The following is a 25998-nucleotide window of genomic DNA, read 5'->3' as shown; positions in this document are numbered from 1 at the left end:
CTTTTTTTAACTGCAGTCGTATTTTTCTAAGTAATTTCTCTAGTAAATTAGGTAATTACCTTTATTTAAACTCAAGAGTCATTATACTGAATGTTCAGCGTTTTCTTTACATGAAAGTTCAAGAGGAAAGTGTTGTTTTTTTAACCAGATATCAAAGCAATTTCATGAGATTCGCTAATTGAGGTGAGATTTTAGTGGAGAAGCAAGTGGGTGAAGAGTTTATTGCTCGGGTTTGTGGAACCAACTGGGGAGGTTGAGCTGCGGTACCAGCTTCCAGGGGCCACATGCAAATTCACCTTCCTTGGCAGGAATAGGTGGGTTTTCTGCTTGATAATGGCTCCCCTCACCTTCTGTGTTTATTTTCTTTGGCTCGAAATCATTTCTGTTCCGTGTAGATCACTGAAATCTGTTTCTCTCAGCCGCACAGGGCACTGGAATATCTTTGGGAAAAGGCAGGTGATCATTGGCCCAATAGCAGTGGCTTATTTAAATACTAGTAATTGATGTTCTTTCTGGGAGTGGGAGACGAGGGATGCCCTGACCCAGCAGCTTCACTGTCCAGGTCTGCTCCTCTTGATGTCCTTGACACAGAGCCAACCACCTCTGGCCATTCGGTCCACCTTTCTTTTCGGCAGTTGGGTTTTCTGGGACCACAGATGTAGGTAGAGAGTAGTAGCCACCACTGCCAGTAACCAGGAGGTCTTTCAGGCAGTGTTGCTTCCCTCGTGGGCGGGGAACGTGGCCGTCAAAGATACATGAGTAATTCTAGGTTCTTCCCACGGCCACCATTTTCGGTGGGACCTTCACTGTGTGTCATGGCCATCTTTGATCTCTCAGTCCTCTGGAATCAGCGTTGGCGGATCATCATGCTACTGAAACCTTCAACAGTAGGTGAAGATGCTAGGCTGTGAGGCGCTGGAGATGGGGATGAGGATGCAACATCCATGATGCATTTGTTCTGTGCAGGGCCCTCCCAGTGCTAAATGCTCAGGGTGTTGTCATTTAGTTCTCACAGCAGCCTGTAGAGATGGGCTTTAACAGACCTGGCCACACACTGTATGTAGCAGACCAGGGTTCAAATCCATCCCTTTGAACTGACACTTTTACAAACGCTCATATGTAGCCTAATACCAGTTTTTAATAACTGCCAAGACTATAGGGAGCTGACTCCTTGCCTCCACTCCCTCCCGGCCCTCCCCCTCCTCATCCCATGGCGCACTGTTATCAAGACAGTGCCCAAGTCATCTAAAGAATATGAGCTGAAACTCAGATGAAGAAATTAAGGGAAAAAAAGAAAACACATCTCTTGACAGGGTTAAAATGTTAGGGTGTGTTTAAAAGTGCCAACTCAGACGTTCTGTGACTTTATGACTTAAACACACACAAAAGCAGAAAACAAACAGCTGATGCGTATTATGGTTTATGGCAAAACAATTAAAATAGTTGAGGTGGTGCCATCCTGCCCGTTTCTGAAATACTTCAGCGTATTGGCAGGTTTCCCAACTTGCCATGATTTATACTCGGCTTTTAATTCTTAGCAAGTTAAACTTTTGAAATTCTGGATTTTTCTCCACACTTAAAAATAAAAGCCTCTGTATATCGTGAACACTCAGTAAATGTGGATTTCTCCCTTTTCCTCTCAAACTAGGGTTCTTTTAGCAGAGGAAGGGGTATTGGGAAACAGAGTTTCAAATGTCAGTTAGAAATTAATCTCAAAGAGGCGTGACTTTTTGGAACACATTTGGACTTTCCAGAACCAAAAATACTCTTTAAAAAAAAAAAAAAAAAAGTTTGTCCTCAGGTTAGGGAAGAGATGAGGGGAAAGAACAGGGAAGAGTAGAATATCGACTAACAGGATGAGGTGCTCGGTCCCTGAGGGAGCAGGGTGTAGAACTCTGATTAGTCCAGCTGCTTCACTTTGAAAACCTGTTGTTTGGAAGATTTCAAATATGTGTAGAAATAGAATGAGCCCTCCAGGACCACACCACCCAGTTTTAGCGACTACATATTCATGGTGAATCTTGTTTGACCACTTCCTGTGGCTCATTTGTGTGGAAGGAAACCCAGCAGTTCCATCCACCAATAATCCAGGAGATACTTCTGACATTTAAGAAGCGTCAAAAGATCTTGAGGAGAAGTCTGGACGTGGTGGCCCAAGCCTTTAATCCCAGCACTTGGGAGGCAGAAGCAGGCAGCCCTCTGTGAGTTCAAGGCCAGACAGGGCTACAGAGTGAGACCGGTTCAGAAGGGGAAATAAAAAGATGGTGAGAAGCATCCCAGTGCTTAGATGGTTTAGGAACACCACTCTGAGAGCAGTGTAAGTGTTGGGCTGCTGGGAGAGAACCGGCAATAGAACATGAAATGATACTTTGGGTTGTTTATTCTAAAAACACGTTTACTGAGTCCCTAATCCAAGGCCTTTTAGACCTTTATGGCACAATGTTTCCCACTCAGAATAGCGTCCACCTAGGACTGGATAACTCTGATGTGGGTGCTCTAGAATATTTAGCATCATCCTTCATTTCTCCCCAGTAGATGCCGGGGTCCACCCCCAACCTCGTTGTGACAACCCAGTATGATTCTAGAAGTCTCCGTATTACCAAAGAGCTCCCCTCCTCGGTGAGAAGCATTGCCTAGCAGCAGAGTGCAGATAAGTTAACAGACCAGTGCAAGGCATGCCATAAATACGGAAAAGAGCCCAGAGAAAGGGTCAGAATCAGCGAAGTAAGGATAAGGGAAAACAAAACAAAACAAAACAAAATGCTCTTGAAAAGCCGCACAGAGTCGTCCCCACCTCCATCCCCACCCCCACCCCCCACCCCAGCGTGTGCCCATTTGATACTTTGTTTCTTTGTGGGCCTTCTCAGGCCTGCGGTGTTTACAAGAACTGAATTAAAATGGGATGCCGAAAGCTGTGGTCAGTTACTCATGCATAACCTACCCCAGACATGCCCGTTGGTGAAAGCTATGCCTGACAATCTGAAGAGGGAGATTTTGGTTCTAGAGGTAAACCAAAATTTGTTCAGAGTGTATGAAAAGATTTGATCCAGAATGTTGATTATAGTGTATTCTTTCTGAAAAAAAAAAAAAAAATCTACGGTTTAAATTCTCTTCACAGCAGTGTCTAGGATTCCTTCCTAACAGTCTTTTCCCTAAGTAAACACGGCTGCTCTTTTCCTTTTAGCAGGCTGGTTCAGTTATAGGGCTCTGGAAGAGACGAAGCTATTTTTGTTATACTTGGGGGTCATGGGGAGTTGGGGAACAAGAAATGTTGGAGAATAAATCCTGGCTCCTCAGCTTTGCGGTGTGGGTTTGTCTCTGCGCGGATGGTCACGAAGAGACTTGACATAAGGAAATGGGGCTTGGATGTTTCTGTTGAGCTCTCTGGGAGGGCCCTATTTGAGGTGAGAGGAGAGCATTAGATCACAACCTAAGTCCATTAAGAATTTTTAAACAATACCATCCATCACCAAGGCCTTGCCGTAAAACCTAAATTCTTACATGTGAGGTCTCCCTCTGGGAGAATCATTCTTTTTAAACCACTTGGGATTCTGAGTGACAAAGTGTAACCGCAGGCGGAAGGCTGGATGGAGCTCTTCCCAGAAGTGTGTACACTTGGTGTGTGATGCTCATGATGAGACCTTCAAATGCCTTTGCACTTGGTTCAGTGAATCAGACTGTTACTTCTTGAGAAGTGGGTGGATTTTGTGGTTAGAGAGTCCCACTTCATAGAGTTCTTAGGGGTGTGAGGTAAGAGACGTAGACTTTGTGTCTACCTTAATGTATTACACAAATCGACAAATGCTAGCGTTATTACTGCTGCCGATAAGCTGAGACCCGGGAAAGTTCATTTTAGGCATGCTCTCTACCAACTATGCTGCATCCCCAGCCAGAAAATGCATCTCTAAAACATGCGTTTTATTATTTTATATGTGTGGCATTTTGCCATCATGTTTATCTGTACACCACTTGCCTGTCTGGTGTCCTCAGAGACCAGAAGAAAGCATGTGATCCCTAAAACCAGAGTTGCAGATAATCGTGAGCCACCATGTAGGTGCTGGAAATCAAATCCAGAAGTGCTGGAAGAACAGCCAGGGTTCTTAACCCCTGAGCCATCCCTCTAGCTCCTAGAAAACACATTTTATAGTTTAATGAGTGTGAGTTCTGCATACTAAGTTGTATCTTTTTTTTTTCTAAGACTGTGTTCCAGCTTCACTTCTGTTGCTGTAATAAAATATCCAAACAAAAACAGTCCCATAGAAGAGGAGGGGTTCACTCAGCTTTAATCCTAACCTAGTCTATTGCTGGGAAGAACTCAGTGCAGGAACTCCCAGCATCTAGTCAGATCACACTCTCAGTCAAGAGCAGAAGTGCGTGCGTACCTGCCATTTGCTTGCTGATGCTTAGATCCATTTCTCCAGTCCTGTGCAAATGTAGGACCCTTGTCTTGAGAATAGTGCCTCCCACACTGGCTGGGTCTTCCCACATCCATTATAATAGCCCCCTACAGACATGCTTACAGACCACCCAACAGACAGTCCCTCGGTGAGGCTCTCTTCCCAGGCAGTAACAGTCAGAGCAAACCTTCCCAGGCAGTAACAGTCAGAGCAAACCTTCCCAGGCAGTAACAGTCAGAGCAAACCATCACAGACAAGTTCTCATTATATGGGTCAAACTAGCCTGATGCCACTGTGTGCCCAAGCCAGCCTTGAGCACATGGTCTTCCTGCTCCCACCTCCCAGGTGTTGGGATTATAGGGTTATATACTGTGCCTGGCTTCTGAATTAATTTTTAAAAATACCTTAATTTTCTTAGTAATTGTATTGATGTATATAACTTGAATATATTCTCATCAAAGGGCCACCGTGATGCTCAGATTCAGGGATCCGTACAGTTGCTGATTACTTCTTCAGAACTAAACTTGGTCCAGTTGAGATGATTAACTCAAGCGCTTAGAATCCCATCTCCTTTCACACTGTCAACCTTATTATTTATTTTCATTTTTGTAAAGACCAACTTGCATTATTTTGGTCTAAATTTCACAAGTTCTTTTTCTGTTTTGCTATAAATTCAGAGACCAAGTGGGTCCTTCTTTTTGAATGATGATGAAGCCGAAACCGAGAGGCACCGAGCACATACCACTTTTAAAATTCAAGAGAAAGGCGGTGTCTGAACCAGGGGTTCTTCACACTTTTCTATAAAAAGCTGGATAGATAGTGTATTTGGTTTGGGGACTATCCAGCCACTGTCTCAAGTGTCCGGTTCTACTACTGCGGCAGGAAAATAGCTGTAGATCATATGTACTGTGCACAACCACGGAACACTGCTTATGGGACAAACTTGAATTTTATATAATTTTCACCTCATGCAATATTCTTCTTTTGCTGTCTTAAATAAATCATTTCAAATTACAATTTTCCATCTCAGGCCACAGTGTCCTCACCCTGGTTGAAGTTCCTCTCACTGTGGAGAGCAGGAAGTACTGTGCACAAGCAGTTACTAAATCAGTTTCCCTAGCTAAGGACAGGGACACCCCCACCCCACCCCCTGGAGCCCATGAATCAGGAGTCAGAAATTGTGGTTCAGCCCTTTCCCTATGCTTCCCAGATGTGATCTTGGGCTGGTCACAGGATATCAGAATCTCAGGCCACTCATTTGTAAAATAGTAATCACAAATTCTTTTCCTGACTGCCTCAAAGGACTGGGTTTAGCATCCTTTAAAATCTTGGCCTTGCGGCATTGACCATGAAGCATTACAGAAGCATTGACTCACATAAGTATTTTGTTCGTCTTATTTCTTGTTTCCTCCATTTTCCAAAAGGGTGTCAGCATTTGAATCACCCTTCACCAGGCATTTCTGGAAGCCTGATTCTGTGCCACTCTGAGGCTTCCCCTAAAGGCAAGACAAGAAAAATGTTGGGACCCTCCACACTCCCTGCCACTCTAGCATGTTAGAATGTGACATGTGTAACAGAGAAGGTGTGGGATGAGCAATTGTGGGAGAAGTCAGCCCTGAGGGAGAGAACTCAGGCCAGCAAAACAGAAATTAGCTTATAAAATGTGATGTCACAGGGACAGAAAGGAGCCAGTGGGGACAGTAAATAAGGAGGAGCCACCAGCACCCGTGAAGGACCTGGGAAGGGGAGTGAGGGGGGAAACTATACCTCATGCTAAACAGACTGGGTTTGTTTTTCTCTGTACACGAAGGGTAGTCACTGGGGGACTCTGGAGGACTCACTTCGGGGGATTGTGCAGGAGAGAACATTTTGAGCATGATGCCAGCAGGGAGAATCTGGCAAGTAGACGAGTGGAGGAGAACTAAACACCGTGCTTAAGGAGATAAGAAACGATGTTACAAAGCCATAGATTTTTCCCCCAAGACAGGGTCTCACTGTGTAGCTCTGGCTGTCCTGAAGCCCTGGTCACTATGTAGACCAGACCAGACTTGGCCTCAAACCCACAGAGATCCGCCTGCCTCTGCCTTCTAAGTGCTAGGATTAAAGACTTGTGCCACTGTGCCGACTGAAAGCTGTAGATTCTTAAAAGAATATTTAAAAGGAGGAACAATGTTGTGAATATACTGGAGAAGCATGGTGTTTGTATAAGTAACTATAAAGATGAATACATGCACACTGTCAGATACAAAGTCCTTACACTGAGGAGCTTGCCTTCAGCTTTCCTTCGAATTGGAGAGCCTCTGTAATTGGCCACTAGCAAAATACAATGCCTAAAGTTTCTGAGATGTGCTTTTGATGTGTTAAGAGGAACGTTGGCAGTGGTTTCACACAGTTTATTAGTTTGGGGCTGGAGAGATGGCTCAGCAGTTAGGAGTGCTAGCTGCTCTTCCAGAGGACCAGAGTTCAGTTCCCAGCTCCCAAGGTAGGTGGCTCACAACTACTCCAGCTCCAGGAGATCCAACACCCTCTTCTGGCCTCTAGTAGCACACACACAGAGACACAGACACATAGACACAGACACACAGACACACACACACACACACAGACACACACACACACACACACACACACACACGTTATTTATTAACAGATAGAAAAATGACCTGATGAGAGTCTGATGATCCCCTGTGTAAATGGAATGCATTGTGCTTTTGTTTCAGAAAATGTTCCAAACACTAAGGAGTCCAATCCAGTTCCTCCTCCTCCACGTAAGTCTTTGTGCAACTATTTCCAAACAATGCCTCTGGGCTTTTCTAAGAATGTGTTGGTTGTGGAAGACTTGCCAAACTGAACTGATAAGGAGAGCTCTGGGCTCCTTCCTTCTGCTCCTTTCCTCTGTCCTTCCTTCATTCTCTTTCCTTTTCCTGTGGTCTCTGCCTTTGCCGTATTAAAATCCTAATTTGTTGACACACTGACACGTGTAGCCTGAGTGTGACGGCTACAACCTCACATTATCAAGTTAATTATTTTCATGCTTTTTCCTGTTGTGCTGTGAGAGTGTTTGCTTCAAGTTCCCAGGGATGATTCCCTGCTCAGAGAAGTGCTGCACAGGAAACAGCACCATGAACTCAAGATGGGGAGAGCCAGGAGAGCAAGCAAGAGAAAATTCAATTCAATACCACTGGTACAGAGCAATGAGTTGGGAGTCTCGTAGGCCACTGTCATTTTGTATATATTTAAGTGAGTTTCCATGGTTATCATTGGCACTGAAGCAGGGTTCCCCCTTGGCTTCTAGCCGCCCACCCAAAGTTCTTTTAGATGCTGTGTGAGGATAATGTGTTGTTTTCATCTCTGGGACTCCTTGGGCTGGTTTCCAGTGCTGACCCCAAGACATACACAGCATTCTTTTCTTTTCTCTTTCTTTTCTTTCTTCTTTTTCTTCTTCTTCTTCTTCTTCTTCTTCTTCTTCTTCTTCTTCTTCTTCTTCTTCTCTCTCTCTCTCTCTCTCTCCCTCTCTCTCTCTCTCCGTTGTTGTTGGTTGGTTTTCTTTTTGTTTTGTTTTGTTTTGTTTTTTCAAGACAGGGTTTCTCTATGTAGCCTTGGCTGTCCTGGAACTCACTCTATATAGATCAGGCTCCACCTCTGAGTGCTGGATACAAGTCATTCTTTATAGTACTTTTATAGAAAGCCCCTCTAATGTCCTAAGTGGTTTATTTCCAGCAGATTATGGAACAGGAGTACCACAAACTCAGAAACAGACACTGTATAGACATTCTTTCATACCCATTGGGTTGATTTTCATAAAAGACATTTCTCTACCTTTGGAATTTCAGAATGTTTTTACTAAAAAATTTATCATCAATCTATCTTTGCATTTGTAGGCATAAGAAGGATCACTGCCTTTTGGCATCTGTCCCGTGGACTAGATTAAGCGCAGGGGATGGTCTGTCATTCTAACTTCTACCAGGCTCTTCCTGGTTTCTAGTTCCTTCCCGGGACTGCTCATCTGTTGTAATAACTCATCTTGTGTTACCTCTTACCTGTGGTGGGTGGAGTCACCCTCATTTTCCCACAATGTAAGTGAACACACCAGTAGGCATATATCTGGAGGAGCTAGGGGCCTTGCTTCCTTCCATCAGGAGATGCTTAACAGAGTCTTTTGAGGGGTCACATTTGCATATAACTGAATCTTTTGTGTCGTGTGAGTTCCAAAGCAAAGGGATTCCATTTCTAGAATGACCAGTTAGTGTTGCTTCCGAACATGTACAGAGATCTTTATTTTACCAGACACTTCCTTACAAACTGTCGTAACTCAAAGATGGTTCTTCTTCAATGGGAGGAAATATCAGATTTCTGTGAATTGAGATCAGTTGCAAATATAAAAAAATCTCTGCCAAGCAGAGGAACAATTAGTTCTTTCATGTTTTGCCGACTGTAAAACTGACATGGCACCCACTGGGAAGTAATTTTCTTCGTGGAAAGATGGGGGTTGGAGAGGTGTCCAAACAGCAGGTTGTTTAAAATGAGGCAGTTCTGCAGGGCTAAGATGAAGGCTCACCGTGAAGCCAGTACAGTGTTCTGATGCACAAGAATAATTCATTCTGTTCTCTTTTTTTCTCACTCCCTTTCATCTTCCATAGTCTGTAAATGTTCACAAAAACACTGCAGAGGACGTTAAGGCTATGATGTCTGTAGTGAGTGAGCCTCGTTTGGAAATACTCAATGAGCGAGAAGCAATGAGTCTGGTTTTAATGATGGAAGTTCACCGCCGCTCCCCTTTGTTGGCCAGGAATTCACTATGTAGGCCAGGCTGGCCTTGAACTCATGTTGATCTGTCTGCTCCTGTCTCTCGGTGCTGGGATTAAGGTCATGCCCTACCACGTCCAAGTTACCTAGGTTCTCAGACCAGGACAATGAGACCACAGATTTAAAGTATCACAAAATTTATGTCTTATTTTTAAAAATGACTTTTTGGAGAACTGGAGAGATTTTTCAATAATTAAGAGCACTTGTTTGTAGCTAGAGTTTTCCTGCCTGGCCCACAGTCAGGACAAATCTCTCTCACCAGCCAGTCCCATAGCCCCTCAGACCAGACCAAGTAAACACAGAGACTTATATTGGTTACAAACTGGATGGCCGTGGCAGGCTTCTTGCTAACTATTCTTACAGCTTAAATTAATCCATTTCTATAAATCTATACCTTGTCACATGGCTCCTGGCTTACCGGCATCTTCACATGCTACTTGTCATGGCGGCGGCTGCCAGTGACTCTCCCTCAGCCTTTTACTTCCCAGAATTCTCCTCCTTCTTGTCCCGCCTATACTTCCTCCTGCCTGGCTACTGGCCAATCAGTGTTTTATTTACTAACCAATCAGAGCAACACATTTGCCATACAGAACATCCCACAGCACTTGTTGCTCTTGCAGAGGGCCCAGGTTCAATTCCCAGCACCTACATAGTGACTCATAGCCATCTGTAACCCCCGTTCTGGGATAGTAGACACCACAGGCACACCTGTGGTGCATATGCATGCACTCAAGCGAAAGAATCATACAAATAAAGTAAAATAAAACTGAATTTTTTATTAAAAAAGTGTTTCCCCAGAATAAATCAGAATAAATTGCTAACAGAATATTTAAAAGCCCAAACGATCCATCTTTTCCTTTGTCAGAAAATTTGCAATGAACGAAATGTAGAGTTCAGTGTAACCTTTATTACAGTGTCTGAATTTACAGCTAGTCGGCACCCAGGCTTTATGACCATGCTCGTAAAGTAAGAATAAAATTGAAGTGTGTAAGACTGACTTACATAAAGTATATGTTTCTGTTTCCCTCTTTTTAGAGATTTTCATTGGTCTGGACACGCTAACCGTGATGGGCATTGCGTTTGCGGCGTTTGTGATCGGAGCACTCTTGACGGGGGCCTTGTGGTACATCTATTCCCACACAGGTTAGTGTTTGTGGTACATCTATTCCCACATAGGTTAGTGTGACTGCTTACTCTCAGCTGGTGCATATCTGGGCACCGGCCACGTAACAGACATTCAACAATTTTGTTGGATGGATGAAGTAATAAGCTAAAAATATAACTTGGCCTAAGTGATGCTTAGAAAAGAGATGTTTATCCTATATTAGTTCATTTACAGTGTTGGTGATGTTCAGCTTCTAATAAAGCTATGTTGTCATAGAATTTAAAGGAAGTTTGTGTAGGACTAACTAGAAAACATCCCTCCAAAGAAAAGGACTTTGGAATAAACTGAGCATTACCCAGGATGTGAGAAGCCAGTTGCTTATTCTGCAGATGCCAGACCATTGAACGCCCGCCCACGTCCCTGTCAGTGACTCTAAACCACCATCCCTTGGTCTCTAACTCATACCGTCTTTGATAAACAAGTCTCTCCTAAGTTTACAAAGTTTAGAATTTCAAAATATATTTTTATAACTAGAAAAATGTAAAAAGTGAAACAAAAAATTTAAAGCTATGCTCTTCCATCCCCACCTTCAGCCAGCCCCAAGGTTGAACCTGTTCAGAAGCCAATACAGAACACAGGCCTGGCAAGGGGTTCCCTCCCTCAGTGGAAAGGAGCCCCTCCACTCTCTCCTAGTGCTCTTCCTTAGCTTTCCTACAGGTCAGGAAGGGGCGGCATAGATGTGAGGCCTTTTAAAGCCATGTTTGTTCTGGGATACCTGTAGTGTGTGCTGGGAACCTGGGTAAACCATGCTGAATTGATCCTTCTGCAGCAAACTTGATCCTCACTCCTCCTCCAGGGACCCACTGAGTACTACAGTCCTTTCCTCAGCTTGAGTCATTCATCTAGCCTCACCAGAAGGACGACTAATTTGAAGGGAAGAGACGTACTGAAGGGAGCCTCAGGCATCATCACACCTTTAAATTTTCTTCTCTTATGTGCATGTGTGTGTAAATGTCCTTATGAGTGTGTGTGTGTGTGTGTGTGTGTGTGTGTGAGAGAGAGAGAGAGAGAGAGAGAGAGAGAGAGCGAGAGAGAGCGCTGACCTTGGGTGCTTGCCCAACATTCACTTTATATATTGAGGCATGGTCTTTTGGTGAATTCAGAGTTGCCAATAGTGCTGATCTAGCTAACCACCTTGCCCCGGTCAGTGATCCTGTCTTTGCCTCCCAAGTGCTAAGATTACAATAAGTCACCAGCCTTACCTGGATTCTACGTGCGTTCTGGGGTTCTAAACCCCAGTCCTCACCCTGGGCAGCAGGTGCTTCTCCCCTGAGCCATGGCCCCCACCCCTGTGTTTTCTGATAGTTGCTAGACAAAGCCTCAAGCTGGTGAGAAAGTGTGTGACAGAGCCCTTCTGTTAGTTAGAAGGTCTGGCTCTGTCCACCAGCATTTTCACTTCAACTCCATACCCCTTGACGAAGGTGTTCTGCATTATGGCACAAAGGAAAACAAGCCCTCCACAGTCAGCCCAGCAGCAAAAGCTGAGTGTTTAATGATGGAGCTTTGAGTCCTCATTGTTTGTTGTTCGCAACCAACAGCCTTTGAGTGAAATGTGTTTCATGTCAGAGAAAACAAAGCCCTAAGTGGGATGGTTCTGAGCGTTATATAAATGCCTGTGAATCATTTGAAGAGTTTCCTCTATGTGAAAGTTCAGGAGGAAAAAAAAAACCCAAAGGGACAGCTTTTAGCAGAGTAGAGTTTTGGAGTAAATAATATTATCACAGCAATACTGACATGTTTAGATCTCAAACTAATAGTTCTTTGCAACTTTTTCCAACCTCCTGCACAGGGAGGTTCCAGGGCACTTGGCACCCTGTGTTGTCTACTGGGAATGAACTTGGAAGTACTCCAAAAAGACTGTAGCCCTGAGGATTTTATGTGGGACTGGTCACCACAGATGTTTTCCATGTGTCTGCTCAGCCACTGACTGGCTTCAGTCTTAGAGCTGATCTTGAAACCCACATGGTCCATCTCGGGCTAGGGAGCCAAGAGTGTAATATAGGGCTAGGAAATGGTACTCACTGTGGAAGCACATACCACTGAGATCCCTCTGGCAATTCCAGATTTGTCCACAGCCAAGCATCAAGCCAATAGAGAGCAAAGCTTGATTGTATTGTGTCCTGCTCCTCAAGGAACTTGGAGGTGGTTGTTCCTGACTCCCTTTCATCCAAACAAAAGCCTCTGAGGGGAGCTTAAAGTATTGTTAATACAAAATTAAAGTTTGCACATAGATTAAAGGCAAACACAAAGCCCTTCCAGAAAACAGTTTATGTTTATGCCAACTCAAAAACTAAAAGGCCTACAGACACTGTCCTTTGGGCTTAAACTCTGTTGACATTGCTTACAATACCACTCCAGAATTTCTTTTCAGTTGAAGTTGTGGCCCCCAGTTCATTTTATGCGCAGCTCATAATTAATCTCAGTGCTCTACAAACACAAGGCGGGCTGGGTTCAGAACCCAGCACATTTCTGACGTGGGTCGGCCAGCAGCAAGTGTAGACGAACAGGGATGGTCAGAATGCTGTGGCCAGCAAGCCGCGATGGGCATCCAAACACTGACTCAGCCCTTTTTAAGTTCCACAGTAAGCTCAACTGTGGAACTCAGACCTTATATGGTCTATTTGGGGGTTCAGGCTGCATCTACCTCTGTGTCCAAAACAACCCTTCGTTTGGATGGCTCCCCTCTGCTCATGTTTTCCAGATTTCCCACAGCACAAACCAAGTCACAGATTTGGATTGTGACTCTTTATGTTTCTGGAATCATTGTTGCTCTAAAAAGGGAGGGTTCCCACTGTCATATAACAACTCTGGACAGAGTGAGATACCTCTTTCGGGTTCCACTGATTCTGTTTAGAGGAGCCCATTTTAAAACTCTGGCTCGTGTTTAGACATGAGGGAGGAGAAGATGGTTGGGGGTAGGCATAGCTCTAGTCCAAGACTTCTCATCTCTGGTGACGCGCACCCCAAAGGCATAGGTGTGTTTGCGGCTGTCGGTTCCCAGAGGACCAATGCTCTTGTGTGTGTTTTGTGGGAAATGTTTTTATTCATCAAAATAGTACGTGTATAGTGTGACACCAGAATTAGTTCTGCAGACTTACTGCAAGACCAGACCCCTCACTACCTCACTCCCCCTCGCTACCTCACTCTTTTTCTTTCTTTGAAGTAACTTTTTTTTTTTTTACTCTTGTCTGATTCTTTGGGATATTAACTAACATCTCTAAATAACACAAGTAGACCACTGGATCTTCTCTGTCAGCATCCTACTACAGAAAATGAGGATTTATTTCTACTTTATCTGGATGCCCCAATTATGCATCTGTTTCCTGTAGCTAGAAGTTTTCCTGTGTCCTGCCCAGTCCTGCAGCCGCTCAGACCCAAATAAACATACAGAGGCTTATATTAATTATGAACTGTATGGCCATGGCCTATGGCTCGAGCTTCCTGCTAGCTAGCTCTTATAACTAAACTAAGCCTATTTCTATTAATCTGTATGTCGTCACATGTTCTGTGGCTTTACCTGTGTGCCATTATATGCTGCTCCCTGGATGGCAGGCTGGCATCTCCTCTGCCTCTCCTTTCCTCTTCCTCTCTCTCCAGTTGGAATGTCCTTATTCTGCCTCACCATTGGCCAAACAGCTTTATTTGTCAACCAATCAGAGTAACACATATTCACAACATACAGAAAGACGTCCCACAGCAGTTTTCTTTTTTACCTTGTAGTAGAATCACACTGAAATCTTGGTTAGATCAAGACTCACTGTTTCTGTGATTATGACTACCCACATGCTAATCACAATTTAGCCATTTAGCATGCTAGTTCTATTCTTTTCCCTGTCTGTGTTTTAGTTTCTCCAAGGATCAGTAGCATTTCCTTGCCTATCTCTACCCCATCCCCATTAGTTTAGTTTTCTAGACATTTATCATCAGTTTGTCTACTGACTGCCAGCTGTTAGGATCTCTTAAGACATCCATGCCTGCCATCCATTTTCCTCCACAAGAAGATAACTAGAAATGGCTCAGCATTTAGGAGTGCTGGCTGTCCCTTCTGAGAACCTGGGTTTGTTTCCCAGCAACTCACTCGCACACATACGCTCCCTTTTCCCCACCCCTCTTAAAAATAAAACAATTTTTAGGCCAGCTGGACCTATTTAATGTCTTATGCCATTTGTTCCAAGCCTTCCTCCTTCTTGGCTTAAAGGGGACATGGGAAATACATGTTTGCTTTATGTTGTGAGTCTGAAATATCCTCACTTTATAGAAACCCTTGATAGAGGAGCATGGTACAGACTATTAGATCATAATCAGTCCCATTGGACTTTTGAAAATGCTCATTTTCTTCTAGCTCTAAAGATTGCTGCTGAGGATTTGAGGCCATTTAGCTTTAGATTTCTGACTCTGTCCCTGTGTGATCTGCCATCCCTTCCTGGAATCATCTTTATAATAATGTCCCTTGATTTAGACGGGGTTTCATACTTTGTGCTGGGAATTAATTGGGCTCCCAGCCTAGGAATGCTTGTCCTTCATTCCGTTCCTCCTTCTCTCCATCCCTTCCTTTCTTCTCTTTCTTGTTTCTTTTGGGTGGTGGAGATGCAGGATATCTCAGTGTAGAATAGGTTGGCCTTGAACTCACTGTGTGGTCCACACTGGCCTCAAATTTGCCATCCTCCTGTGTCAGACTCCTGAGTACTAAGGTGACAGGCGTGTGTCACTTACCTGGATCACTCACTCATTCTTTCTTGTCTCTCTCCTTCCATGCTTCTGTTTCCTGTCTTCTCTCATTATATAAATCATTTTATTTGAAAGATGAGCCTCTTTAAATAGTCCCCTGCACTTCCTCATCTCTCTCTTTCAGTTACTTATACACTACCTTTAAATTTTTAAAGAACTATGAGTTTCCTTGCTCTTGCTTCGTGCCTGCATCATCCATCTGAAAACAATACAATACGGGAGCATTTAAGAATATGGAGGTTCTGGCCGTGTCCCCTCCCTGCATCTTTCCTCCTAACTCATCAGGTTTTCCATGAAGCAGGCCTTCCTGTTTCCACCTGCAGGGTATAGGTCTTGCTGTTTCCAAACCTTTTTTTGAAAAAAAAAAAAAATGGGTATTAATAAAATGAGCTGACATAGCAACACGGGAAAAGCAATACTCAAACTTCCTGGGCAGGGCACAGTACTGACACTTTTCCTGAATGTGGACAATCAAATACATGTCGTGCTCTGGAGGAAACAAACTAGGCTGTCTCTAGAGGACCAAGGCCATTCGGCTTCAGCAGCCGTGAGGCTGAGCACCGATGTCAGCAGAGCATGTAGATGTCCACTCAGCTCATCCCTCCAGGTGCCGCACCTTGCTCTCAGCTGTGTCTGGGATTGGGCATTTCCGGTACCCTCAGCGTCACCCTCTCTACGGGGTGCATGACCCTCCCCCCAGATGAGGATGAGTACCCTCAGCGTCACCCTCTCTACGGGGTGCATGACCCTCCCCCCAGATGAGGATGAGCAGAGGGATAGAAGGAGCTCAGGGGAGCCATATGGCTTCCAGTACAGCAGTTCAGCCTGCTCCACTGTGTGCAGCCCTGAGCAGCTCCTTCGGTGTTTGATGTCTCTATTGCCTGGACTTTTGAAGCCGCTGTGACATGAATTGACTGTTTCTCAGCCTTTGCCACTAATGGCCAAGGTTTGGGCTCTTTCATCCGCTCCGAGTCCCCCAGTTCCCCAGCAGCCCCTAGTGTTTTATTGCTGTGGTCTTGGTTTCTGGGATTCTGCTTTTTAAGAGGCCTCTCTCTCTTCTGTCATTCTGGTGAGATTGAAGGAGGGGTACAAGTCTATGTGTGCCTACAAAGCACGATCTCCAGCTGCCTCTGGCGAAGTCTTGCCCATTGTGGGGTTTGTTGATACGTATATTAATCTGTTTTTTAAAGGAAGTCCTTGGAAATGACTGGTCAGCTTCTGCTCTGCACAGGGGAAATAGCCAGAGTACTGATGTGACAGCTGGTGGGGGTCTACATTTTCAGTCTGCTTTCTTCTTCCCGTGTCTGCACACTCGGAGGACACCGGGCTCCAATGCTTTCATTATTGAGCTGCTTTTTAGATACTAAGCTTGTTCACGTGTGTGTGTGTGTGTGTGTGTGTGTGTGTGTGTGTGTGTGTGTGTGTGTGTTTGTCTCTGATTAGCATATGCTAATCTCTGGCTTGTTTACAAGTCTACTCACTGTGTCACTCATGCAGTGACACTCTTGGCTGTGAGTAAATGCCAAGTGCTGATCGGGGCACTGGTGCAGTGCCAGTGACCCACAGAGCCCCAGCTCTCTCGGGGAACTCGGGTTTATAAGAAGGAAGAGCAAAGGGGCCCTGAACAGTGACCCACAGAGCCCCAGCTCTCTCGGGGAACTCAGGTTTATAAGAAGGAAGAGCAAAGGGGCCCCAAACAGTGACCCACAGAGCCCCAGCTCTCTCGGGGAACTCGGGTTTATAAGAAGGAAGAGCAAACGGGCCCGAACAGTGACCCACAGAGCCCCAGCTCTCTCGGGGAACTCACGTGTATAAGAAGGAAGAGCAAACAGGCCCGAACAGTAGTTCTGGTGGAAACCCAGATCCCAGCAGTGGCCAAGCCATGGGACAGCAACAGCTTAGTGAGTTTGTCAGGAAGGTGAGGCTCCCCAGCAGGAAGCTGCGTGGCTTTCAGGAGCAGGAGGGGATCATCAATGGGGAGGCAAGGGACAGACACAGGAAAGTGGGAGGCAGTTGTCCTAACCCTCTATTTTGTTTAGAAAAGAATGGGAGGGGCTTTTCTGTGAAGAGAGGGGGTCCTGCCGTCCTCACAGCCGCAGCAGACGCTCCTCTACCCAGCTCCATCTTTCTAACCCTGGGGCTCACTTGCTCCCTTGCCTCCCACGGTGATCAAGCCTTCATGTAGCTTGGTGACTTCCTTTTCATGGTAGTGGGGTGGGGGTGGGGGGCTTCACTGACACTCCAGACCTCTAAAAACATGGACATCTGCGGAGAGCCTCCTAATTGAAGCTCTTTCCTGACTCAGTGGGCTTTGGGGTGTGTGCTTGTTTTCTGTTCCTGGAACACATGGTGTGTTTGGTGGAAGATGCTGAGTGGAAGCTTGAGGGATTGGAGCAGGCAGTCCTGGGCCAGAGCCTCTGCGTTCTCGTTTGCTCTGTGAAACACAGTGCTCCTGCTCATAGACTGTTTTCTGCTTACACCTTAGAGCGGCCTGAAATGCTGACATTTTATGGACTTCGGCATTGGAGAGGCTTTTGATCTGTGTTTCTTGTTTAAGGGCTCACCTCCAGGAACTCATGAAGTAGTCATCTCCCCGCATTTACCAGGCTCCAGTGACAAGCCTGGCAGCAAAATAAACTAGAGAGCTCTAAGTCTGATTTGTTAACAATAAACTGCATGTAGGACTTGTAAAGGCACATAGGTGGGTTCTGGGGATGTAACTCATTTGATAGAGTGCTTGCCTAACAAGCAGGAAGCCCGGGGTCTGATCCCCAGCACAGAGGAAGAGGCAGGAAGATCCAGAAAGGTGGCTGTCTTCCTCCACCAGGCTCCCCGTCCTCTCCCACTTCTCTTGTTGCCAGACTCGACTCGGAGCACATTCCGTTCATCACAAAGTCAAGTTAATGTAAGATGCAGAAAACCGAAGTGCAGCTGGGAGCAGATTTGCCACAGCTAGGCAGGGTATTTGGAAAACCTTTAACTCCCGCCTTGCAGTAGTATTTCTTTTCATCAGAACTCATGGCAACAACTAACCTCCCCCTCCCCCCCCTCCCCCACCCCCACTCACCGTCATGGGAAGGATCAGATTCTAGGAAAGGTAAGAAGTGACTGAAAGCTCTCAAACTGAAGGTAGCCTAGCTTGCCTTCCTTAGAGGCCCATGACTACTTGCAGTTAGTGTATGAAAATAACAAAACAAAAAAACAGTACCAATTGCTGAAAAATTGCAGCTGACACATGGGCTTGAAGGACAAGCTTTCTTCCTCCTGCTTAACTATCTCTCAAGAAAGAGGTCCCATAATTTCCGTCTGTGCCAAACCAATCCTTATAACCTGAGACCTCTTTCTATGCCTCACCTAAGTCCCCGCCCCTGACATTTAAACCCATTTCCTTACATCCTCACCTCCAGGGAGATAAAGAACAGCTGATTCTGCTCCCTGGAATGGTGCCCAGGACACCTGCACAGTCTTCTTTGGGCTCAGTAACCTAGATTCCTGTTACCTTTCCTCCAATGTTAGTCACATCTCTCATCATGTCTTCCTGGAAACTGTGAGAGAAGACTTAGAGATAAGAATCCACTGAGTGGGGCTGGAGAGGCTCAGTCTTCAAGAAGAAACTCAAATTTGCCACATCAGGCAGCTCAATACCGTTTGTAACTCCAGCTCCAGGGTAGCCAACCTCTTCTTCTGGCCTCTGTGCACACCTGAACACACATGGGCATGCATGCATTGTTACATAGACATACATACATACACATGCCTTAAAAAATCCAGTTGTGAAGATCTGAACAATAATGTGCCAAGCTACAGAAATAAAAGCCATTGTCTTTTGGGAAATATGTTTCCCTCTTTCTAAAAAGATCCTCAGCGTCACCCAGGCCCAGGCCCAGGCTAGGATGTGAGGCAGTGGGATTAGTCCTTGCTTTTCTCATCTTCTATCCATCCATCCTCCCCACCCCCACCCCTGGTCTAGAATGCTCCAGGCTCCAAAGGCCCCTCCTGCTGACTCTCTCTTCCCACCCCCATGTGGTTTGAGATCTTAGAAGCACAAAGACTGAACACATAGGTTCTGATGACTGTTTGCTGTGTGAGGAGCAAGCCATCCTAGAACATTTCACTGAGCCTACTCTGCTCAGCCGGAAGGGTCTTCCCAGCCTACCTCCTCCACATGGTGCCTGGTCATACCTGTCACCCAAGGGATGCTCCAGAGCAACAGGATACTTGTGACACTGTGGTGGAAAGCAGGAAGCCAAAGGACTCCTTGGAAACGGTGCTGGCAATGGGAACAGAAGTGTGAGGAACTTTCTTACAGTGCTTCCTCCAGCTCACAAGAAAGGGGGGAGGGGAAGCTTTTCCTATTTTGCCAGAGGATGAAAAAAATTAAAATTTGGTTATATGAGAAATATTACGTTTTACATGTGAAAATAGCTACAGGGCAGATGAGCTAGTCTGTGGAAGGGTTCTCTTCCTTGTCTTAAGATTAGTATTAGTGTGTGAGAGTGAGTGTATGTGTGTGTGTGTGTGAGAGAGAGAGAGAGAGAGAGAGAGAGGGAGAGGGAGAGGGAGAGAGAGGACGTGCGTGAGTGTGTATGTGAGTGTGTGTGAGAGAGTGTGAGTGTGTGTATGTGTGTGTGTGCACACCAGAGGTTGACCTTGCATATCTTCCTTGATCGCACTATACCTTATATATTGAGAAGGGTCTCTCACTCAATGCCAGAGCTCACAGATTCCTCTAATCCAGATAGTCACCTGCTCCAGGATCTGGGGAGGGGTTCCCTGACAGATTCTCTCTGATGAACAGTGCCTTGAACTGAAGTGATCAGAGTATCAGGTTAGTGTGTCTCACCCACCTTGGGGCAGACCCTACACTCTTGAGTATAGGGTTCTTTTATTCTCTCTCTGGGGTTTTACTTTAGGAAGCATTTTTGCATTACCAAGACAAGAGTTTCCAAGACTCTATAAGTTACAAGATCTCTGTTTAATGGGCACTGATTAAAATAAACTAACCCAGCAACAAATTATATTTGGCAATCAGATACCAGGAAGCAGATATTTGAACCTCCTGGGCAGGACACAGTGACATTTTTCCTGAACATGAATCATCAAGCATTTGTCCTGTTCTGGAAGAAATAAATGTGAACATAGCACTAGATGAGCAAGGATGTCCTGCTTCAGCTACTAGAGACCAAGCTCACAAGGCCAGCAGAGCCCAAGGGGATGACAAGGAACCTCCTCTTAGACCAGTGTACCCTTGATTTAAATGGGAAGATTTTTTAGGAAGTTCAGGGGTTAGAGATTTAACCCAGTAATAGAGTGCTTACTTAGCCAAGTCCAAGGCCTTAGGTTCAGCTCCAGCACTGGATGGATGGATGGATGGATGGATGGATGGATGGATGGATGGATGGATGGATGGGTGGATGGATGGATGGGTGGGTAGACGGTGGACAGATGGACGGATAGATAGATAGATAGATAGATAGATAGATAGATAGATAGATAGATTGATAGATGGGTTTGTATGCCCACCTTAACCTTCTAATGGGTAACATGAGGATCCAACTGAGAATGGATCAACATGTGAGTTGTAAAGGGGTGCGTGTGTGTGTGTGTGTGTGTGTGTGTGTGTGTGTGTGTGTGTGTACACATCAGAATAGTTAAGGGCTGGAAATATATGGGACTATAGCTCAGGGGTAGAGCATGTGCCTGTCATTTACAAGGCTCTGAGTTCAAACTCTAGCACTGAAAAAGAAAAACATGGAAGGGGGAAAGGGAGGGGAAGGGAAGGGGAGGAGAAAGAAAAAAGATTGTATTATTTTCTAGAAATAATCTCCAATTTTGGAGAAAGTAAATTTTTGACAAAATGATACTACTCTTGGGGCAAGCTTCCTACCCTTGATTACATACACACTTGAAGGGGCAGTGCTGGAGAAGATACAAAATACTCCAGGAAAGGAGAGCATTAAAACAGTGTCTGCCTGCTGCTCGGGAATACTGACCCTTTCCTCTCTCCGTCCCTCCAGTCCCAGAAGAAAAACTAATTAGAGGAAATGCAAGGACCAAATGCACATGCAACAGCCTCAAGTGCTCTGAGGTGGATGCAAAGGTCCATGGAGCTGTGGTTCATAAAACGGGTGTCAGGAAAAACTGAAACCTGACCCAGGGCATGAGCTGTTCTGCATTTTGCAGAACGGCTCTTTTGGCAGAGATTTTTGAGGGGCCCCAGGAAGGCAATGGAAGGCAGGACAGGCCTCTAGTTCCCAAGCTGGCTCCGGGGTCAGAGCCTGTTCTAGCTGCTGCAGTGTTGTGTTGTCAGGAAGTTGAAGGAGGGTTGCTTATCTCTGGCTGATAGATGTGTATTTCAGCAGGACAGGAAAGAACTCATAAACAGACTGGGCCGCTGGGGCCTTCTCATTGGTGGGGGTTGAGACTGCAAACGAGAAGTTTGAGAAGTTTGGCATGTTTGTTTTGTTGCTAAGAGTCTCTATCACTTTCCTCTACCTAGAGGGGTTTTCTGCTTTTGTTTTTTTGGTGTGAGGCCGGTTTTACTGAAGAGACTAGACTGTAGGGCCTCTTACACAGTTAAATGCAAACCATGTGTGTGACCTGAGCTTTGCTCCCTCTCCAGAGCGTTGCACATTTGGCACCAAGAATGGGTTGAGCTGTAATGCAGTGGGGTGTGTAATGACAAGTGGGATGCTAAAGTGTTGGGAGATAGACACGTTGAACTCAACAGAAGCCCCAGCGAAGGAGGCTGTTAGCTGGCAGCCTTGCCCCAAAGGGTTTTCCCATAGCACTCCCCACTCCTGTTTCTCAGGTAGGTTCCATGCTGGGTACATAAAGCTTTCTGTGCTGTAGCCAGGGCAAACTCTCAGCCACACTAGCCCAGTTTCAGACAAGGCCTTGAAGTAAAGGCCTTGGGGAGAGAGAGCTCATGCCTAGTGTGTGCAAAGCCCTAGGTTCCATCTCTGGCACAAAAAGGGGTTGACCAGTACACAGTTACAAACCTACATAAGCCATTATGATATCGTTTTGTGATTAATTGTATAACTCAGTCGTGTGGTTCTTGGTCATGAATTTGTTAGATGGTTGTAGACGGCTGTGCTTGACTATGTGGTTTCCTGGTGTTCAGAAGGTTCACCCCCGAGTTGTAGGCCCTAGAATCCAGAGTATTTATCATCAGCCACCACAGATCCTAGCTATAACAGGCCAGATAGAAAGCACTCTTTTTGACTTACAAAAACAAGAACAAACCAGAAAAATGTATAATGCAAGACCCTCCAGCCAATCTGCTTTTGCCTATAGTTAAGAAAATGTCACCATTTAAAATGTCACACCAGGTAAAATGTCAAAGAAAGCGGGGGAGGGGGGCATTCCTTTCCAGAATGCATGTGTGTAACATGTCTTTATTAACTACAGGGGAGACCGCAAGAAGGCAGCAAGTCCCTACCTCGCCACCGGCCTCGGAAAACAGCAGCGCGGCCCACAGCATCGGCAGCACTCAGAGTACTCCGTGCTCTAGCAGCAGTACAGCCTAGCCAGAGCCAGATGCCCACTGCCACCGCCAGGGCAGGGCCTGATGCCAGTGCTGCGTGTCCAGACTTGGAAGGCTTGATCTGGGTTCCCTGTAAAGAGAGAGCGAATTTCAGTGTACAGATAGCTTGTTGTACCCACCCCTCATCACAGCCAATGTAAATGTGACCCCTGGACATCTGTCACACACAAAAGCTAAGCTGGTGGCCTTTTCCTCCAGCCCCTCACAGGATGAGGGTTTCAATGTGAAACATGCTAGTTTTTTTTTTTTTTAATGCTGCTTTGTCCAGGTGTCCAAACATCCATCATTTGGGGTCATAAGTTTTACCCAGAGTAAAGGGGATAATACAAGGAAGACAGAGGGTAGAACCAGGGAGACATGGCCAAAGATCCTCTAGCTGAACTAAGATGTAACATAGAAGAAATGTACCCTCCATATCCGATCTACATCTCTCTCTGGGTACCCACTTCTGACCTGCCACACCCTACATGGTCCCCTGTTTAGCTTGCTAGCCTTGGAGGAGCTATACCCTGCCACTTGTCAAGGCAACATTCCTTTCTTGGGCCAAAATGAATGCTGATTCCTGTTCCTCCACACACGCACACACATGTCAACTCCATAAGTGTCTTAAGGCCAAATTTGTTTATTCTTACAGGCATACAAAAACAGAAAATGGCCAAAGTATAGAACAACAGGTTTGTGCCTGTTTCTGACATTTTGTCCTGATGTTTAAACTTCAGGGGGGTGGGATCCATTGGTAAGTGAAGGAATTTGCAAGGTGCTGTGTGCATTTGTATGGGCATATAAACACAAGTGTGTGGCATCTGCACGTTGGAGATATGACTACACCCTCCTGAAAAACGTTCTATGCTTCCAGAGTCGGAACATGAGTTATGTGTGGTAGACTATCTGGACTCCGAGCACATGGACCTTTCTGATGAACCCTTTTATAAAAGCCAGACCCTTCCAGGAGGTAGATCCTTAGGGATTGCCTTGGGTCATCATGATGTCACCAGTTCTGCCCTAAGGATGCAGAGAAAAGGAGAAGGGCACTAACTTTAAAGTATCTCATAAAAAAAGGGTTTCAGGTGAACTTCCATCAACAGAGTAATATGATGCCACTTTAACAGTCAGAGCTCAGTGACAGCTCTTTGCTAAAACTGAACCCCAGAGGGGACTCTCCATGCCAGACCCACTGCAAATTAAATAATATTGTTTTTCTAGAATTCCTCCAAACTTAAGATTCCATAATTAGAATGAGCTAGATTCTAGCCTGAAATACTCACGAGCAAACTCCACTGCCTTGAAAGTCAGGCAGTTGTGCCTGGGCGTCGTAAATGAAAACTTCAGTAGAAACCCGGCAAATGAATGGAGATGGATAATCTCTCAGTCACTGAGCCTTAGTCTAACTGGATGGATGGATGGCATGGCTTTTAGCCAATTGGGATAATTTGAACCAAAGCAGATTCCTTCAGGGCTGACAGCTTCAGATTGATGCATTGATACATTGAAAATATTTCAGATTTCCACATATAAGTGCAATTGGTATGAGATTAGAGAACTACTTTTCTTCAGTTCATTGTTTTGTAACATGAAGTTGTCATTGTGGAGGACCTAGATTATGCTACCTGGGTTTAAAAGTAATGCGCTTTGCCTAACCTTCAGCAGAATGTAATTGTTAAGTATATTCTATGTATAAAGATGTTTAAAGATGTCTTCAAAGAAGACTAGAGTCTTTAAAACACTTATAGCTATATTTTACTACAAAAATCTGTATAGAGATATATTTAAATGTTTTAAAGAAATTTAAGTTACTCCATATGAAATGTTTAATTTCAGTTACTGTGAATTCTTCTGATCAGTTACTTTAAAAAAAAAAACTTTTCCATCTTGTTAAAAAGAAAATTAGCTATGGGAAGGTATTAAAAAATTTCATTTCCTAGATGGATGGAGTTAAATTTGTAATATATTTAAATGTATATTTTTGAGAGAGATACTACATTGCCAATGATTTTATAATCTTAAATTAACTTACAAATGAAAAGATTTTTAGGAGAAAGAAAAGAAAAAAATCGCCTTTATTTCCTTGGATGTCATTATCAGAAGTATTACTCAGCTCAAGAAACCCGATTCCGTATTGGAGAATGTATTAAGTATTTCTGAAGTGTAAGCTGGGGTCTCCTCCTCAGCCTCTGGTTACAGTGTTGCTGACTGCTTCACCCTTCACAGATTTGATACAAAGTGCAAGCTTTAACTTCGTAACTATTCTGCAAGTTTGCTAAGACTGGCTGAACCCAGTTCCCCCTGCAAAGTCTTGTGTTTCTGGGGAACCCCACGGTGATCAGAGGCCACGCTGGACTGCTCGAGTCCAAGGTGACTGTCTGTGCAGCGCCCTGTAGCTCTTCGTGTTGTGGTGTTCGCCAGCTGTTAACGCTGCATTTTCAAAGGTTGGAGTTTTTTTCCTGCCTGAGCTGGTCATGTAGCAGGTTTTTTTCCTAAACACAAAATGGTCTCTTGCTTGTCTGGTAATGAGATTGTAAATCCATTTCCTGTGTGTGTTCTCGGCAGGCATGCCTGAGTGTGTGGGGGTGCGCAGGCGCGGGCCCTTCTTTTTGTACTGTAACTACCTCATGGTTTGAATGATGAGTGTACTGCTGGTTGTGTTAACAGAGCACATTTTGTCGGATGAGTCGTGTATGCAAACTTTTTTTTAACCCTGTTTGTTTTATTCGGGGGTTCATTCATAAAACTGACAGATATTTTTCTAGGAAGGACTATTATCAGTTTCTAAATACAATACTCCTCTGTTCTGGTTTTTCCTGAATGAGCCTGAAATTGTTACTGTTTTTCATCTGTGAGGGTAAGAGCATACCCTGAAAATCCCTGTGGCCAGTTTGAACACCCCTGCCGTAACCTTTCCTGTTCTGTGAGTCAGCGTCTTTGTGACCTTGCTTAGAGGTATAGTTTTGATAACCACAGTTTTAATTCTTTTATCTGTGCATAATAAAAAGATATATATCAATTATTAATTGATGTCTGTCTTGGTCATCACTAAATTCTCCCCTTGGGCTGACACAGCTCTGATTACCCCTGCTGCAAGAGGACCCATGAGGAAGATGAGGGGATGGAGGGGGGAGGCAGAGGGGGTGGAGAGGGGAGGAAGGGGGGGGGAGGGTGGAGGGGGAGGCAGAGGGGGTGGAGGGGGAGGCAGAGGGGGTGGAGGGGGAGGCAGAGGGGGTGGAGGGGGGAGTGAGAGGGGGTGGAGGGGGAAGGCAAGGGCCCAAGGGACAAGGGGTGGACGGGGAGGCAGAGGGGGTGGAGGGGGAGGCAAGGGCCCAAGGGGGTGGAGGGCTGTGTCCAGAGTTCATTCCTTG

At 45.2% G+C, this 25998-nt stretch overlaps 1 protein-coding gene across 1 annotated transcript in view; it reads left to right on the top strand.

The window, feature by feature from the left end:
* The window catches only part of Tgfbr3 (transforming growth factor beta receptor 3), a 188255-nt gene extending 162602 nt beyond the window's left edge, over nt 1–25653 (top strand). The window contains exons 15-17 of the mRNA XM_059274900.1: nt 7118–7165; nt 10239–10346; nt 22510–25653. Coding sequence (XP_059130883.1) covers nt 7118–7165; nt 10239–10346; nt 22510–22628 — 275 coding nt within the window. The 3' untranslated portion in view covers nt 22629–25653. The remainder of the gene's footprint in view (nt 1–7117; nt 7166–10238; nt 10347–22509) is intronic.
* Nucleotides 25654–25998: the final 345 nt, after the last annotated feature.

Source organism: Peromyscus eremicus, chromosome 10 (genome assembly GCF_949786415.1).
Source record: "Peromyscus eremicus chromosome 10, PerEre_H2_v1, whole genome shotgun sequence".
Classification (NCBI taxonomy): domain Eukaryota; kingdom Metazoa; phylum Chordata; class Mammalia; order Rodentia; family Cricetidae; genus Peromyscus; species Peromyscus eremicus.
The sequence above is the reverse complement of the archived record's forward strand: the minus strand, read 5'-3'. Positions and strand labels throughout refer to the sequence as shown.